Genomic DNA, 18,041 nt, shown 5'->3' with positions numbered 1-18,041 from the left:
CCCTACAGCTTTGCCAACAGAAGGCACTGTCAGGTTTTTACATTTTTGCCAGAGTCAAGGTGGTGTCCAAAGTAGGACATCTTCAAGTGTATAGTTTTATTTGTTCTTGTTGACCTGTGTTAATGAAAGATCTGTGGAGAGATTTAGACCTAGGTAGCTGCCATTATCCTTAGCTATACTGATTAAACATATTCTGACAATTGATTTTATTGGTAAAATTTTGGTTACATTGAGAAATTTGTGCACACTTTTACCATGTGAGTCTGTGTGCCATTTAAAGAATATTGTTACACATTTCCAATCCAGTCTTTTTATTCTTAACACATCTGAATGGAATACTTTGGGGGAAGAATTGCTTGTTTTTCCTCACATGTTTAGTTTTTAGCACATAATTTTGAAGATTAAAATGTTTTCTGTGCTCGCATATTAGTATCAGTTGCTCAGTGCCTCTGAGAGGGCTTTATCCTTATTCTGTTAAAGATATGGATTTGTGTGCTTGGAGCAGCAGTGGCTGGAGGTGCGTTTTTAAGCAGAAAACAAATCCACGAAGGACTTGGATGGGTTTTAACCTTAGTTAAACGTGTGACAGTTTCTGCTCTTTCCGTGTGTAGGGGACTTTGTTAATTTACATGTACAATGAGAATTACAATTTTAGTTTTGAAAATAGTCCACCAGTGGAGTTAAGGAAGACCTACCTGAACTTCGAGTTCTTTGATGAACTCGTTATCATAACTATTTCAATTGTTAGTCTAGACTATAATGATTTGTTACTTAAAGAGATAGTAGTCTACTCCTCAAATAGGTAACTGCTAGCACAGACCAAAGTTAAAACCACTGTATTTAAAAAGATTTAAATGTTGATCTGAGAGTTAAAATGATTGTTTATGTGGTTATTTGTGCTGTTTACCAAATATTGCTACTTAACCACCGTGTTCACTTAGTGAACCAGATAGTGGATTTCAGCCAGCGATATGCAGAGGAAATTTCGGTGACAGGTAGAGTTTGCATGGTTTCAACTAAGAAGTAATTGTTCCTCTGATCTACCTGCTGGTATATGCTATGCTGTTTTTTGCTGTCGTTATGTGCCCCGATTTTCCTGTCACAGTGTGTAAGGGTAACCCAGACGTCCGAGGTTTCTCTGATGCCCTGTTTCCCTGGCCTGTCTGTGAGTAGCTTGAAGTGCTTCCTGCTGGTCCTCCCATCGAGAGCTGAATTGGGATCTCCCTGCCCTTCCCGATTTTGTTTGTGTGGAAGGAGGGTGGAGGTGTCCAGACAGCACTGAGGGGCAGGCTGAGGAGAGATGCAACTCGGGTGCTACACCTGCAGGGGATCTGTTATCGTGGCTCACCTGATTTAAACTAACCATAATAATTGAAGGCGATTTTACTTAAAACTGTCTCCCCCTGCCCCCATCGTCACCCCCTGCCCCATTGTAATAATAACAGGGAGACAGATCTCATACCGACTGGAAAGAGAAAACATGGATTGAGGGGACATAAAATGAAAGGCTGAGAAGCAGTGCATAATCGTTACATTCTTTAGGAAAATGCATTCTGATCAGTGATGTTTATTTCTTTCCGTTTTTTTTTTTCTCTCTCTCTTTTAGGAAAATCACCAGCGCGTTAGCATTTTCTTTGACTATGCTAAACGTAGCAAGAACACTGCCTGGTCCTACTTTCTGCCCATGTTGAATCGCCAGGATCTCTTTACTGTTCATATGGTAAGTTTTGAATTGGTCACATTTCTGATTCAGGGAAGAAATGCACCTGGGCCCGTTGTGACTTGGTAACGTCCCAGTACCCAGAGGAGTGACTGCTCTGACGTTGACTTTTCAAAGCAGCGCTTCCTTACTGGATGTTAGTAATGCGGGGTGTTGGGAGGTCAGAGGAGGCAGGGTTGCTTTGACACAGTTCAAGTTTGTAGAGCATTTGATGAGCTCATTGAGATAAAAGCCTTTGGTAGGGCTTCCCTGGTGGCGTAGTGGTTAAGAACCTCCTGCCAGTGCAGGGGACATGGGTTTGAGTACTGGTCCAGGAAGATCCCACACGCTGCGGCGCAGCTAAGCCCATGCGCCACAACTACCGAGCCTATGCTCTAGAGCCCGCAAGCCACAACTACTGAGCCCACATGACACAACTACGGAAGCCCGCGCACCTAGAGCCCGTGCTCCGCAACAAGAGAAGCCACTGCAATGAGAAGCCCGCGCACCTCAACGAAGAGTAGCCCCTGCTAACCGCAACTAGAGAAAGCCCACACACAGCAATGAAGACCCAACGCAGCCATAAACAAACAAACAACAAACAAATAAATAAAAATTTAAAAATAAAGCCTGTGATAAATTCACATGTGCAAACAGCTTTAGGTGGTCTGTGACAGAATTAACTGCATTTTACTATAGAAATTAAATTTTGCTTTGAAGCAGCTGTTGTGTTTAATTTTTATTTTAATTAAGTAGTTAGTTAATTGCTTTTTAATATCTTAGATACACTCCTGTTTTAAACTTAGCCTGAAAGGCTATCTTTGGAAGTGTTAACACTGAGCAGAAGGTCTTGAGAGGACGATCAGAGAATCAGTCCTTGTACAGGCCTTTTCTGTTCCTAGCGTATTGTGGGCTGCAGGGGGCGCTCCTGAGGCTGCATTTCATAGATGTCTACATTTTCGCAGCAAGATCCACTGTCAGTGAAACAGTTTTGAGCACACGCTTTCTCTTTCTCTCCATATATATCTATATTCATTTATGTACTAGTATGTTCATATATGGTATGAAACATTCGTAAAAAGAAATTTAAAAGGAGGACCCATGAAATAAACTATTTTAAAGAGCACTTTAAAAAAAAAAGTAATATATTTTCTTCTTTCAAATTTTGTAGAGGCTTGTTTTCACTGTCTGGAAACATGATTTAAACATTTTCCTAATTTTGATGGTCTTATAATAAAATTGACAAATGTGTTAAAGACCAAATACACATTTAGGGTAAGATTCATCGTTATTCGTGGTGTAGCCAAGTCTGTGTTTCTATTTCTTTATGATTTCAGTTACTTTTGGCTAATCTTTCACATTTTGAGGGTCAGATGCTCATTGGTTGACCCTGTGCTGATGAAGAGCTTGTGCTCAGAGAGGAAACGCCAGGCCCGTGTTCCTCTGTCTTTGCCCCTTTGCTTGCGCCTACACTGCTGATCATCTTTTCAATTTCCTTACAGGGATCCTTTCGTGTCACTTATCTGTTTTGTGACAGGTCAGTTTAAGTTAGATAGCGTGTCTGTGAACTCACTTAGCGAGGCACGTGAAGACGACCGCATGTCACTGCAAAGCGAGGGTGTCGGGGTGCTGGGCTCTGCCCCCCCTCCCCCGTGGTGCAGGCTGCCGAATATGCCACGACACACGCTGCCCTCTGTCACCTCGCTCGCTGTGTGCAAGTCTGGGAACAGACCTCAGTGTATTTTTGGCTTAGCTAATCAGCCTTCACGGTCTCTACTAGGATTAACTCTTGCTGAATGATGAGAGCTTTGAAACACGAACTTGCTTATAGAAATTACTGAAAGAATATTTATTAAATTGGGTTTGTGGGTGGAGAGGTAGTAATTTATACTGCTTTCCCCTCCCCCCGTGTATCTATACTATATAGTTCCAGATGTATTGAGGTGTAATTGACAAAATTATAAGATATTTAAAGTGTACAACATGATGATAAAATACACTTGTACTGCCTATTTAATAAAAAAATTCATGATTCATTTTTTTAACACCTTTATTGGAGTATAATTGCTTTACAATGGTGTGTTAGTTTCTGCTGTGTAACAAAGTGAATCAGCTATACGTATACATATATCCCCATATCTCCTCCCTCTTGCATCTCCCTCCCACCCTCCCTTCGTGATTCATTTTATAGCCTGAAGCAAATTGAGAAGTTTTTGAGTGAGGAGAAAAGGGTGTTTGTTTCTATTGAGAGAGATGGCTGTTCAATACCCAGGATATATTTTATACCAAGATACAGATTTGTAACTGAGAACTCGCAAGGGCTTGAATGACCAAGGTAGTGGCTGGCAGTTTGTTGGAGCGATTGCTCAGAACTCTGGCAACTGATTTGGTGAAAGTCACAAAGAAGGATTTTTGTGTTCTTTTGATTTTTGCTGGTCTTATAATGAATCCTAATCTTACTTTTGAAACTCAGAATAATAATGCAGGGAATATCGTGAAATTCTTAAGACACAACTGATTTTGGTTCACTTAATGGAACTATTTAAAACTACATTTGACCATATTAGAAATATTTTTAAAAATGAAATATCTATTATCTTTGGAGGAGTTGAGTGCTAAAAGAAATCCTGCAGCAAAATGGTTATGAGTCCTGTTTCTTAGGGTCTATGGTGTGATTTTTAGAATCAGTATAATATTCAAATGTATTTCTTGTTTTTCAGGCAGCAAGAATTATCGCCAAGTTAGCAGCTTGGGGAAAAGAACTGATGGAAGGCAGTGACTTAAATTACTATTTCAACTGGATAAAGACACAGCTGAGCTCACAGGTAAAATGCATTCCTCGTAGTGTCTTTGAAAAGGACAGAATGTCCACGCTCTCTAAAGCTATTTATGGTAGTTATGTGAAATTACAAAAACTCTCTTAAAAAGAGGCATTTTGAGTGTGATGAGTCAGCTATGCTGCTTGCAGGTCTGGTAGGGGCTTCACCTTCTCTGCCTGTGACTGGCTTCAGCTCAGAGCTTCCTGTCTCTTCTGCCACTCGGGATTTTCCCTTCATGCATTTCAGCAGGTAGGGAGGATTTCCCTTCCAGGAAGGTGGCTGCCGAGATCACACGGGTTGGAGGATTGGAAGGACGCACACAACTCCAAGGGTACACTCGTGTGAGGCTCATGAGAGAGGAGGAGAGACAGTGCGATGGGCAAGCATCTCTGCCCTGGGACCCTGGACCACCCAGATTGGTGCCAGGAGTCTTGGTTTGGGGAGAGTTCTTTGAAAGTGTGCAGTGGGTCCTTTATGCCCTCTGGTCACATACCCAGGCCAAACCGTCTGACCAGTCACACCAATAAATAAACTGGCCCTGGCTGCCGCCAGGAGGGCTTCAGACTGCAGACAGCACGGGACAGCTCATTGGCAGCCCGCCTCTAGTCCTGGCCAGGAGGCCGTCCCAGGCACCACTGGGTGGCCTGGGGCTGCCCTCTCCAGCCTGAGAGGATGTCTCCCTCAGTGACTCCCACTCAGGATTTCACCGTGTCCTCGTGGGGTTGCATTTAAGCCCAAAGGGAAACACGAAGCCTGCTTGCTGCGGTCTCGCTGCTGTCAGGGCCCTCGAGCCCACTTCTTCGTGGAGGAGGACAGCTTTCAGGGTGACGGCTGGCAGATGACTAGTTTTCCCTTTTGTCTTCTCGGTTCCCCAGCGCAGGGCGGATGGCCGGACACTCCTGACAGCTCAGTGGAGGGTTTCTTTTCCTTTAGGCGTCCGGTGACCAAGTGAGAGGTGGTGAGGGGGCTTGGAGGGAGCGAGCCGCGGAGAGGAGCGAGCTGACCTGGGTGGGGAGGGCGGCGTATCTGTATCCGGAAGGAAAGGCAGGAGGGGGCGAGCTTTGGTGTGGGCGGGACATGGAGGATGGGCCAGGAGAAGCCATGCTGGGAGGCCTGGTGTCCTCAGGGCTAGATGACAAGTAAGGGCCTATTTGAAATGAAGGTTTGGAAAGTTGTAATTTAGGTTGCTGGTGACTTTATGATTTTAGTAGATTTTAATATGAAGTATGAGAGAGACACCATGACATTTTGCTTCGATTTATTTTTTATCTTATCATTGCCTGCCTTTTTGCGGGGGGAGCCTACTAACCTTTTTTGTTTGGATAGGGAGATTTTGAAGTGTCTTGAACAAAATCAGTTATTTTTTTCTGTCAACAGCATGCACTTTAACACTCTTTTGGGCTTAGTTTTTAAAAGTATTTTTACAAGAGCCACAAGTTTTGCAGATTTTACTGAGTTTGTGAGATATTTCAAAAAGAAGTTACTTAGAACGTGAAAAATACGTATGTGAAGATGAGATGTATTTATTTCTACATGTGTATCCTTTGGGATCAGAGCGCTTAGTTAAAGAGGTTACCCGCCCCCCCCACTTTCTTTTTTTCCTCTTATGAGATTAGTTCTCCCTTTGAAGAAACTTCATTCTGCTTTAGTGTTAGGCATGGTCTGGTGGTAATAAGGCTCTATGCTAGCTGGACTCATAAAATGAGATCTGGTAGCAAAGAATGCACGCTGCAGTGTGCCGCTAACATTTTGGGTTGTTTCATCTTAGACTTTTCCCCGTAGGAGTAACATTTATGCTCTGCCTCACAGATAATTGGTTAGTTTTAGAATGATTAGCTGTGGTTGTAACCATGTCCAGCAATTGGGGGGATATTTCTCCGGTCACTAGTGGAAGCAGAGATTTCAGTGTCTGGAACACTTTTCATTAGACTTGGTGTGAGACAAACGCTCTTAAAGACCTTTCTGTATCTTTCCAGCACGCTTGCTCTTTTTATCGCCGAGTCTTTGGCCTTGTTCAGTTACTGTCTGGCCTTGCTGCTTTTCACGTCCTGCCCCAGGGAGAGGCTTCAGGCCCGTCCAGCCGTGCCTCAAGAGTCTGGTCACTGCTTCCGCTGGGCTCTGGCTGGCTACCACCCTTGCTGTGGGCAGACACTTGTCCACAGCCTTTGATCAGGGTGTATGACAGGCATGAAGCAGAGGCTTGTTCGTGCTTTTATTTTCTACTTGGCTTAAATGCCACGTGATAGCACTGTATCCGCAAGGTCTCTTTTTCTCTATCGTAAGCATCTTCTCCCTCATAAAAAGGACCACATTTTCATGATTCTAATAGAAGTAGACTTTCAAAAGTCTTAATTAGGTGCCCATTTGGATATTTTGTTCTTTGACTTTATAGAGACATTTAGGAGCCTTTTTCCCAATAGTTTAACCGTTATACTTGGGTTATAGGGGCTCATGCCTGGCACTTAGTAGATAAGTTATTGAATAAAACAAAATAAAAATTTCCTTTCAGAAATTCATTATCACTTTTCTCTTGCATATTCAGCTTCTGACTTTCTACCTTAAATTTTCTTTGGTCATTTCTGTGTAACAGGTGAGGTTGTGATTGTCATTATAATGTGTTAACATTGCCGTGGATAACCTAATTTTTTAAGTTCCATGTAGTATCTTCCCATCATCAGGCACCTGTTTTGAAAGCTTTGCCACGGAATATAGTGTAGATAGTTCAGCTTAAGACAGTTGTCTCATTGGAAAAATGACTCAGGAAGTAAATCCTGAGACTTGGAAATTTGCAGTCGCTTCACTTATGAAATGTAATTGGAACTTAGTATTCAGTTTATTATTGTTCCTTTTAAAATAATTTATTGATTAAGATACTATCTGGAAGAGTGTAACAACATTTAGAATATTTCGTAACATCCCCACGTTTTTTATTAGTTGATGATACTCCATTCAGTAGGATTAGGAAAACAGTGACAAAATTTGCTTAGCTCTCTTTCGTAAGCTGATGAAGTAGGATAAAATTAAAAACAAAACTAAGTAATAAGTTATTTATTTCGTAATAGAAACTGCGTGGTAGCGGTGTCGCTGTTGAAACAGGAACAGTCTCTTCAAGCGATGTAAGTACATTCCTTGTTTGTTCACTGGCCTCCTAACACCCTGAATTTAAGTTATTTTGAGTCATAGACATTTAATGTTTTGAAGATGTTCCCTAGTCCCCCGGCTGTAAATCCGTGGATTTGGTGTCACCTCCAGTTGGGTTAATGGTGTTGTGAAAGCTGTGTGTAGGCCTTTCTGGGCTGTGCAGTTGCTTTTCTGCTGTTGGTGGATGTGGGGCTTCCTCTTCCTGTTGCTCTTCTCTTCAGGCGGCTTTATCTCAGGCCTGAGAATCACAGCAAGTCTGGACTCAGGTGCACAAGTCGAGTGAGTAACCAGAGCTCCTCTCTTAACACTTTAACTGTCTCACAGACGCTAACGTCTGACAGATCCACGGACCCTGCGCCAGGCAGCTGAAAACAGTTCCGTTCCCCGCTGGCACGAAAACCCACTACTTGCCTGAGTTGCTCAGGGTTTAATGGGGGCCTACGTGGTGGCCAGACTCTCCCTCCCCCTTGTTCAGGCCAATCCTGCCCCACATTTATGTAGAGCCAAAAGGTTAAAATCATGCCCCCCCCAGTTCCTTTCCTGGTTAGGGTTATCCCCCTCGGTTCGGAGTGGTTTAACTTTGCTGTCTTCAGACTAGTTCAAGAATTGCCAATAGATTTGGACAAGTATGGGTTGGCGTGGTTAGTGCCAGCTGAGAGCGAGGTGGGGGAAGAGTTAAAAAGGTAGGTGAGGCGTATTCAGCTTCCTTTGCTGGAAATATCTCTGGGAAACCGGAAAGCACCTTCCGACGATGGTGTCTCCCACCGGCCTGTGCTAGACCTCAGCGAAGCTGTGTGGGGGCCACGCAGGGTCCGTGTCCATAACCCGCAGGCCACACCCCTGTGTGTGTGCTCGTAGACTAGAGAGGGCGACAGAGTCCATCTCAAAGCCAGGAGTGGGGCTTCTCTTGGGGCACGGGTCGAGGGACTTGACAAATAGTGTGTCAGGCTGGAAAATGGCCACGCGTCTTCTGAAATCAGAACAGTGTATAGAACTAAGTGAGCAGCCTTGGGGCCAGGGTGGGGGAAGGAGGCGGTAGGTTCGAATTCTAGATATTCAGCCATAAGCAGATGTTTAAATTGGGAATCCTTATTTTATATGACTTGAGTTTCTTTCCACCGGTATGAAATTTTAAAAAATTGTTTGATTTGAAAAATTGTCTAATTAGACTTACTTGTAAAAACTTTAAAAGGTGTTTTCGGAATAAACTTAAGTGGTTATTGAAGTGTTTGGAAGTTAGTAGAGCTCACGCAGTGAGGTGCGGGCTCTGGTGACGTGACATTCTTCTGTTGCTCTTTTCTGTCCAGCGTGTGGGGAAAACAGCGCTGATCTATTGAATTGGCAGTGGTTAGTCAAAGTGGTTTATCTGGTCGACTCAGACACGTACATCCCAAAGGGAATTAGCATCAGGGGTGATTCTGAGTGAAGAAAAGCTGGCTTTTGTTGTCCCCGTCTCTTCCCTTTAGTGCCCTTCACACCTGAACATACTCCCTGTGTCTTGCTGGAGGTTCCTACTTTTTCAGAAGGCTGTCAACTTGGAAGGCAGACTTAAAGAAGTTGACAGACAGGTGTTAGCACTTCCTTTGATACTTGTATTTTAGTAGGGGGATCAGAATTGGTAGCTGGTATGTATGGAGCTCTTCCTGTGTGCCTGGCAGTGTTTTAGTCGTTTTGCATTTACATCTCCTTGAATATTCACACCCCGTCTTTGACATCGGTCTTACCGTAAGCCACGTTTTAGGGATGAGCAGTGAGGCTGGAAAGGCACACCGGCTTGCCCAAGGTCATCCGCTCATGGTGGCAGAACCCCCAAGGAGACCAGTTCCTTACCGAGAGGATTCTGAGGCGCCTGGACTGGACTTGGAGCTTTAGGCATTCTCCAAGTTGCCTCATCTACTCAGACTTGTAAAGAATATCGACGCTATATCTTAAAATCCCTTTAGGTTTTCAGACAGCATAGAAAAGCATTTTGGTAAACTGCATTCTGTGCTGTTGCCACTTGATGTCAGTATAAAACAAACAGAACAAAGCTTTACACAGCAAAATAAGAAATTAGCAGGATGCAACAGTCTTGGCTTTTAAAATGGCACAGAAGCATCATCATAAGTTATGAGTGGATCGTTAACAGACATTTTTATTTAAATGATGTTATATAAATGAAATTTTCTAAAAATGATTTGTGTTGTTTTTACCTAAATGTAAAAATAATAAACTCCATCACATGACATGTACTTACCCTAACTTACCTTCAGCCATCTGTTCAGTTCTTTGTTGGCTCTCGCATGGGAATTATCAGTCTTCTACTTTTCCGAGGACGTCGCCCAGGCTTGGATGTTGATTGCTGGGCCGCTGCCCTGACAAAAAGAGGAAAACCGTGATCTCTCCCAGCCTTTGGAGGAGTCAGGAGAATCTGGGCATTTTTTCCCCTCTCTCCAGCCTCTTTCATACCTGTGTGCAGGGGACTGTGGTAACTCTCCGCTCCTGTGTCCTGTTCTCTGTCGTAGACCTGGTCTGGCCCCACTTATTGCTGGATGGACATGGTTTCGTTGGTAGTAAGTAACATGAGTAAGTTGCCAGGTTCTCCATATTGCTCATTTTATCTTGCCTTTTAATGTTCTGGAGCAGTTCTGTCCAGTAGAACTCTCTGGGGTGATGGCAGCATTCTTTATATCTGCGGTGTCCACTCTGGTAGCCCCACGTGGCTCTTGAGCACCTGGAAACCTGGCACGTGTGAGCGAGCAAGTAAACTTGCAGTTTTTTGTAGGCTTTTTGGTTTGTTTGTTTACAGCTTTATTGAAATCTGTTTCTCATATCGTAAAATCTTTCCATTTGCTATTGGTTTTAGTATATATACAGAGTTGGGCAACCATTGCCACCATCTGATTTTGTAGCGCTTTCAACACCCCAGAAAGAAACCGTGTCCATCAAAACAGTCACCCCCATTCCTAACCCCTCACCTAAACTCTGGCAACCACTCACTTACTTTCCGTCTCTGCATTCACCTCTTCTGGCCACTCTGTGTACATAAGTCACATAATATGTGGTCATCCGTGACTGGCTTCTCTCACTTAGCGTATGTTTTCAGGATTCATCCATGTTTTAGCATGTAATAACAGCATTTTAGAATGAAAGGGGAAGAAAAAAAGCTTAGCTTTTTTGGCTTTTGGCCACATTCCTTAAATTGTTTTCTCTGACAGTTCTAATATCCTTGTTAATATGAAGGTAGTTTTACTGCTTTGACTCTTTTAAGGCTCTGTTTTTAATTTAAGACTTTTCAGTCTTTCAGAAGAGTTGGAGGACTTTTAACGATTTGGTTCTTCACTGTTTGTCCATCAGTGTATCAGAAGTGCTACCCGAGTAGCAGACATGAGGGGCTGCGTCAGGAATTCGCAGAGTGCAGGCCTCTTGTTTAACTCTGGTCCCCTCTAGCCTGTGATTTGTGAAGTCTCTGAGGACCCAGAGACGTTCACAGTCAATTATGTGTCTTGGTGCCAGTTTCCAGAGCATTTGCTATTCACCTGAAACAATGTTTGGGTGATCTTCATTGTATCCTCTTACCAGAAGATTCGTACGTTTTAAACATTGTGGATCATTAAAATATATGCAAAGAATAAATATATGCAAAGAGTAAATGTTAAGAAAAGGAGAACAGATAAGAACCTGTCAGTTTTGCTTTTCTGATCAGATATTTGGAAGGATTGCGTATATTCTGGCAATGCAAAGGACAATTAAATGGTAAAGTATTTCAGTACCAGACTTCCTTTTACGTATCATTTTCAAACTATAGCATCAGTAACAATAATAAGGTAACCTAATGTTGTACATTGGATGTGTTCTTGGAAGTTGCATACAAAGCAGTGATTTATAAAGTAAGTCATATTTTCTTAAGTCTGCAATGATTTTTCCTACAATAAAGAATCCCAGTAGTCATGTAATTAAATTATACGCCTAAGAAAATTAGATTGAAAGCAGTACTTGAAGGAGAGGTATAAATTTGTAAATTAACAGTGAAATTACTTTCTTGGTTAAGACTTAAGTCTAAGATGAAATTATCTTAAGTTAATTTAGGTATTAATTTAATACAGGTATTTTATGAGTATTGACTAGAGGGTCTCTCTTAATAAGCCAACTTCAAGAGAATTCTTGCACTATATGTGTTTTAGTTCCTGAATATGAAGTAATAATAACGACAAGAATAATGATGATAATGTACCTTGCAGTTGTTTTGTGTTTAACTGATGTGAGTTCAGATTTTGAGTAGCAGAGGTTTTTGTTTTTGTTTTGTTTTTTAATTTAGGGCTATTTTTTAAAAATTGGAGTGGTATTGCTTTCCTTTATTGATGAGACAACAGTTTTGAAGAGTTTAAAGTGATTTGCCAAAGGTAAATTGGCAGAGCTTCTGACTAACAAAACCTCTCTCCCTCTTTGCCTCCCTTCCTTTCTTTGGTCACTTATTTTTATGTCATAACTTTGTTGGGGAGGAAACAATTATGCTCTGCTCCTTCTGGGTTCTTCTGTCTGGCCAAAGAATTAAATTGATGTGAGACAGGTTAACAGGAGAAAACCAGATGTAATTACGTATGTACAGGGGCCCCGTAATATGAGGCCGCAGATGTGGCGCCTGAGAGGGGAGAAGGGGGTGCGGGGGGGACTTCAGCGGGGAGAAGGCAGTTCACACGGAGCTGGGAAAGCACATGTTCGGTGGCAGATGCTTGCTGGGCCCGCGGGGACAGTGGGACACACAGAGGACTCTGGTCTCCCGGCCCTGTGCAGCTCCCCCCAGCGCCGACCCGTGTTCTTTGTAGATCTCCGGTGACAGTGCCCTTCCTGGACCAGGGCCTTTGTCTGAGCTCCTTAGGCAGTTAAGGGGCAGGTAAAAAGACAGACTTCTTGAATCCTCTGCTTTCAAAAAAATAACCACCCTAAAAGAATCCTCGTGCCAAAGGGACCCATTTAAGGTGGCAAATTTTGTTCCCCTACAGCTTACATAGAGTAAAATAGACAGATTTTTAAATGTTCAGCTGAATGCATTTAAACATCATGTGTCCTACTCAATACTTTCCTTCGCCTCGGCTCCCACAAAGGTTTTCGTTATTATGCGTTAGTTTTGCCTGACCTTGAACTCCATAAAAGTGGAATCATACACAGTGTGAACTCTTGTGTGTCCGAATTCTTGTGCAGTATTGTGTCAGTGAGAGTCACTCACGTTGCACTTGGCAGTAGTTCATCTCTTTATTGCCGTGTAGTAATCTATTAAATGAATATTATCCATACTCTTATTGACGGATATTTGAGTTAGTTCTGGTTCTTGACTCTTGTGAATATCTTGTTATGAACATCCTTGTACATGGCCTTTGGTAGATGTAACCACTTACGCCTGGAGCACTTCTAGAATGGAGTTGCTGGGGTACAGGTTACATGTGAATTTAGGTCCAGCAGTCCAGTCACTTTTCTAAACCAGCTTACACGTCGTCAGCAAAGTAGGAGAGTTCCAGATGTTCCACACATAAGATGTGCACACTCACTTTTAACTTCTATGAGAAAAGATTCATTTAATAGTCATGACACATTGAATACTTTTGGGATTGGTTAATCACCAGTCCTGGAGGATTTCATGTAAAACTGGCTTCTGGGGTTTATTTTGGTCGATGGTGTGTTCTACAAACTCAGCTTTGTGCTTCGCTGATACCACTGGACACTCGTGTGTTTCCACTGCATCTGAGACAGGTGCTCTTCTCTGCACTGCAGATGTCATCCCTTTTTGTTTTTAAGCGCCCTTGACTCCAAAATTTAGAGGAATATTATCTTTACTTTTTCTCATTTAGTTTGTACTTAAATCCCAGCATTATGGAGATAGATATTGAAAAATGGTCTGTAAACATTGTTATAGCATGAGTTTTACTTTGGTTCAATGTGGCTGCAGTTTTTATGTTTATCTTTCGTTGCCTACTTGCTTTGTAATTCCTCACTTCCTGAATTACTTTGTAATTCTGCAGAATATGGATCTGGGAGACCCTCTTCATCAGGAAGGTGAATTCTGTCAGTTGCTGTTTTCCTTATGTGATTATTCCACCATAATGTAGGAGAATTTGCATTTTCAGCAATATTGGAAAATTTATCTAATGATGTTCTCTGAATGTGCTGAGAAGTAAAGTTAGTTTTTCTCTACCAGGGAGGTTTGTGTGTTTGAGAGTACACATTGTAGCTGGTTCTCAGCCCGGCCTGTCATGTATTAGCTAATGAGATTATCCCCACACCCCATGGGATGTGCCCTGTTATCCCCATTTTATAGGTGGGAAGCTCATTCAAGGGCACACGGCTTGGAAGTGGCTGAGCGTGGCAGGCTGGTTCCAGAGCCTTTGTTCGTAACTGTTATGCTACATTACTGCCTTTCTTTCATGGTAGTGGAGTTAACGTTGGAGCTGTGAGTCAGTTCAGCTGGAGAAAGGAGGGGCGAGAGCTTTCCCAGAAGCAGCTGGAGGTCGAGGTCTGGTTCTCTGGGGGAGAGTAAGTGTTGGACCTGTGGCACTTTAAGGTCACTGCTGCTCCTGGCATTTGCCATGTTGGTGGAGTGCTAAGGTATCAGAGAGGTAAGAACCTGGTGATAATTCTCTCAAGAAAACTTCATGCGTTGGGAGGAAGAAAGATGCTGAGATTGGTACAAGGTTTAGGGATAATTTTAAGACGGGAAAGATTGAGTATATTTAGGGGCTGAGGAGAGGAAACCTGTCAAACAGATCGGAGCTACAGGGAGGGGTCAGACGGATGCAATGCTGTGTGGGAGGAGTGGGGCACAGGCCTTGCTGGGGCCGTGGATCCTGGACAGGAAGAGCTGTTTGCCTCTGCTCGGCGAGAGGGAGGTGAGAAGGGCCGTCAGGGAAGTTCAGTTGGGGGTGCGACGTTGGCAGCTCAGTGACTCGCTAGCTGATGGTCTCCGTTTTTTCTCTCAGTGCTGAAGTGAGGGAAGAGAGCGGGACAGGAGGGTAGAGGTGGAGGTGTGAGCGTGGCTCTGGGGGTGGCAGCGAGAGCAGAACTTCCTGATGGCTCTGCGTGGCTGTGCCGTCTTCTCCAGCAGTGTTTGAATGACCTCTGTGTGGGGGAAGAGTCGGTGGCTCGCTGGGTTGATTGAAGGCTGACTATTTTCTTCTAAAAAAATCAGTGAATAACTTTGTACATGAGACTAACAGGACAACGTGAGAGAAAGGTAAGGCAGTGATACAGTTTACTTTAATTGAAGGCAAGTACCTCAGTCATTTATCAGTGTTGCCTTCGCTGTGTACTTTGAAAATAATTTCTGGACTGGTATTGGACTGCCTCATGGTGTGTCACAGGAGAGAGTGAGGTTTTAGAAGCAGCATCTTTTAAAAAATTTTTAATAGATCTTTATTGGAGTATAATTGCTTCACAATACCGTGTTAGTTTCTGTTGCACAACAAAGCGAATCAGCCATATGCATACACATGTCCGCATATCCCCTCCCTCTTGAGCCTCCCTCTTGCGTCTCCCTCCCTCCCACCCCTCCAGGCAGTCACAAAGCATCAAGCTGATCTCCCTGTGCTATGCGGCTGCTTCCCACTAGCTATCTATTTTACGTTTGGTAGTGTATATAAGTCCATGCCACTCTCTCACTTCGTCCCAGCTTACCCTTCCCCCTCCCCGTGTCCTCAAGTCCATTCTCTACGTCTGCTTCTTCATTCCTGTCCTGCCCCTAAGTTCTTGAGAACCTTTTTTTTTTCCTTAAGATTCCATATATATATATATGTGTTAGCATTCAGTATTTGTTTTTCTGTTTCTGACTTACTTCACTCTGTATGACAGACTCCAGGTCCATCCACCTCACTACAAATAACTCAATTTCGTTTCTTTTTATGGCTGAGTAATATTCCATTGTATATATGTGCCACATCTTCTTTATCCATTCATGTGTCGACGGACACTTAGGTTGCTTCCATGTCCTGGCTATTGTAAATAGAGCTGAAGCAGCATCTTTTGTATGCTTATTTATGTGTGAGTCCTGAAGCTGAAACTAGCAACGAAGAATCCATTTTTTAAATGTCATGTATTTCAACATAGTAGGGTAAATGGACACAGACAAGAGAAAGTGAACCAAGAAATTCTCCTGTTGAGAGGAAATCGATGGTAAGTGGAAGAGGAGAGAGTGCCCTAGGCTGCCTTTTATTCATTATTGTAGAAACCTTGCTTAGGCTCTCTTTCTAAACAAGGAAGATGGAATTCTCCTTTTCACAAAGGGTTACTTAGCTGCTGACCTAATTGGAAAAATACATATATATATTTTTCCCATTATGGAAGATTGTTTTCGAGCTGAAAATTCACTTTTTTTTTTTTTTTTGTCATTAATTTCTGCAAATGTTTTGAGTTTTCAGGCAAATTAAGTTAGTGGATATAGTGTGCTTTTGGGCAACTGTGTTCACTACTTTCTAGGTAAAATCTAAGATAACCTTTTCATGATAACTTTTGATTATTCCTCCAAATATATCATTGTGTTTTTGTATTTGAGTGCCTGGAATTCTTTGAAGTGTTAGGTTTTAACAAACTTAGTTTAAGTTGAAACATAGAGCTGAAGTGGCATCATGTATATTAGGTTTTGTGAATTTATGTGACATCCACGATCCTCTCCTTTCTTTCTTTCTTTCTTTTTTTTTTTTTTTAACATCTTTATTGGGGTATAATTGCTTTACAATGGTGTGTTAGTTTCTGCTTTATAACAGAGTGAGTCAGTTATACATATATATATGTTCCCATATCTCTTCCCTCTTTGTCTCCCTCCCTCCCACCCTCCCTATCCCACTCCTTTCTTTCTTTTTCCTTTTTGTTAGCATGTCCTTTAAGGCTGGGGTCTGAAACTTCCCCTTGTCCCTCCATTTCTTACAGATGTGAGGCTCATGGTAAATGTTTAGGGAGGCGCCCAGGCCAGGTGTTACTACCAGCTCTCCTGACATGGGGGATCGTGCGCAGCTTCTTGGGGATGTTTGTTCTGTTTATTTCAAGCTTCAGCTTTGACCTCAATCTCTCTAACATGGTGCCTGTTGAGCTGAGAGTTTAAAAACAAATCAGTCGGGCTTCCCTGGTGGCGCAGTGGTTGAGAGTCCACCTGCCGATGCAGGGGACAGGGGTTCGTGCCCCGGTCCGGGAAGATCCCACATGCCGCGGAGCGACTGGGCCCGTGAGCCATGGCCGCTGGGCCTGCGCGTCCGGAGCCTGTGCTCCGCAACGGGAGAGGCCACAACAGTGAGAGGCCCGCGTACAGAAAAAAAAAAAGAAAAAGAAAAAAAAAAAAAACAAAAAAAACCAAATCAGTCTTTTTCAGGTGTTTAAGTAGACTTCTTATATGCTGTATAGTTTTTTTTTTTTAAGTTCTTATTTATTGAGTTTCTGTGACATGTCTGGCTCTGTGCTAAATGAATTACTTTACTTAATCCTAAGAGGACCCTTTCAGGGTGCTTGGGGGCATGATCCTCATTAAGGATGAAGAAATTGAGCATTGAAAAGGTACGGAAACTTGCTCAAGGTCATTCAGATATGGGCCTGGCTCAAAGCATACACTTTTATCTCTTTCATTTTATTGTTGTTCTTTGATACTTGTGTAATTATGAAGAGCAGTATTCTCTGTATCATGCCTCTATTCAGGGCTAAGTGAAACATTGCAAGATAATAAGCTGTTTATCAAACCATATCGAAGGCATAATTACTTTGTTCCTTGATTTCCCTGACTGGATGTGTTCAGTGGGCTTGAACCGTGTAGGCTTAATTTGGCAAAAGAAGCCAGCTCCGTTTCCAGGAGGAAGAGAGAAGAGCAACAAGGATTGACTTTGAAGAAATATTTGAGACTTCTGGACTTTTCGGATGATAAGAAACTCTGGGAAAAACCACTCCAGAATTTGGTATCTGCATGACCTTGTGACTTGAAGTGCTTTCCGGTTTTAAACGCTGTGCTTCTCCCCGCACAGAGCTCTCAGTATGTGCAGTGTGTGGCCGGGTGTCTGCAGCTGATGCTCCGAGTCAACGAGTACCGCTTTGCCTGGGTGGAGGCAGACGGGGTGAACTGGTGAGCGCCCTTTACTTTGACTGTGGAGTAACATTTACAAGCATCTCTCCTTGACAGTTTCAAAGAAATGAATACATTTAATCATCTAAAAGAAGGTTTTTTTAAAAAAATGTCTTGTGTGAGGTTTCTGTGCAGGAGACTCTCTAGCGACTCAGGGCCCCTGGTTTCCCTGGAGGTGTGTCAGGTCGGCTCCCTCTACCTCGTATGGAACGTTCCAGGCTCCAGCAGGAGAGCAGGCGCTCAGCACAAGCACAAGCATCTTGTTTGTGCACACAGTTTAGTTTTCCCTGTCATTTCGGAGAACTTTGGTTTCCGT

At 42.9% G+C, this 18,041-nt stretch overlaps 1 protein-coding gene across 2 annotated transcripts in view; it reads left to right on the top strand.

The window, feature by feature from the left end:
- The window catches only part of ATP6V1H (ATPase H+ transporting V1 subunit H), a 64,134-nt gene that overhangs the window by 9,953 nt on the left and 36,140 nt on the right, over positions 1–18,041 (top strand). Inside the window, exons 4-7 of one of the 2 annotated variants that reach the window (XM_007464021.1) lie at positions 1,607–1,720; positions 4,420–4,524; positions 7,581–7,634; positions 17,628–17,725. In XM_007464021.1, coding sequence (XP_007464083.1) covers positions 1,607–1,720; positions 4,420–4,524; positions 7,581–7,634; positions 17,628–17,725 — 371 coding nt within the window. The remainder of the gene's footprint in view (positions 1–1,606; positions 1,721–4,419; positions 4,525–7,580; positions 7,635–17,627; positions 17,726–18,041) is intronic. The other variant, XM_007464022.1, reaches the window with a different exon arrangement.

This window comes from Lipotes vexillifer, unplaced genomic scaffold, assembly GCF_000442215.2.
Source record: "Lipotes vexillifer unplaced genomic scaffold, Lipotes_vexillifer_v1.1 scaffold69, whole genome shotgun sequence".
NCBI classification, from domain to species: Eukaryota; Metazoa; Chordata; class Mammalia; order Artiodactyla; family Lipotidae; genus Lipotes; species Lipotes vexillifer.
Note: the sequence above shows the minus strand (reverse complement) of the source record. Positions and strands in the feature narration are given on the sequence as shown.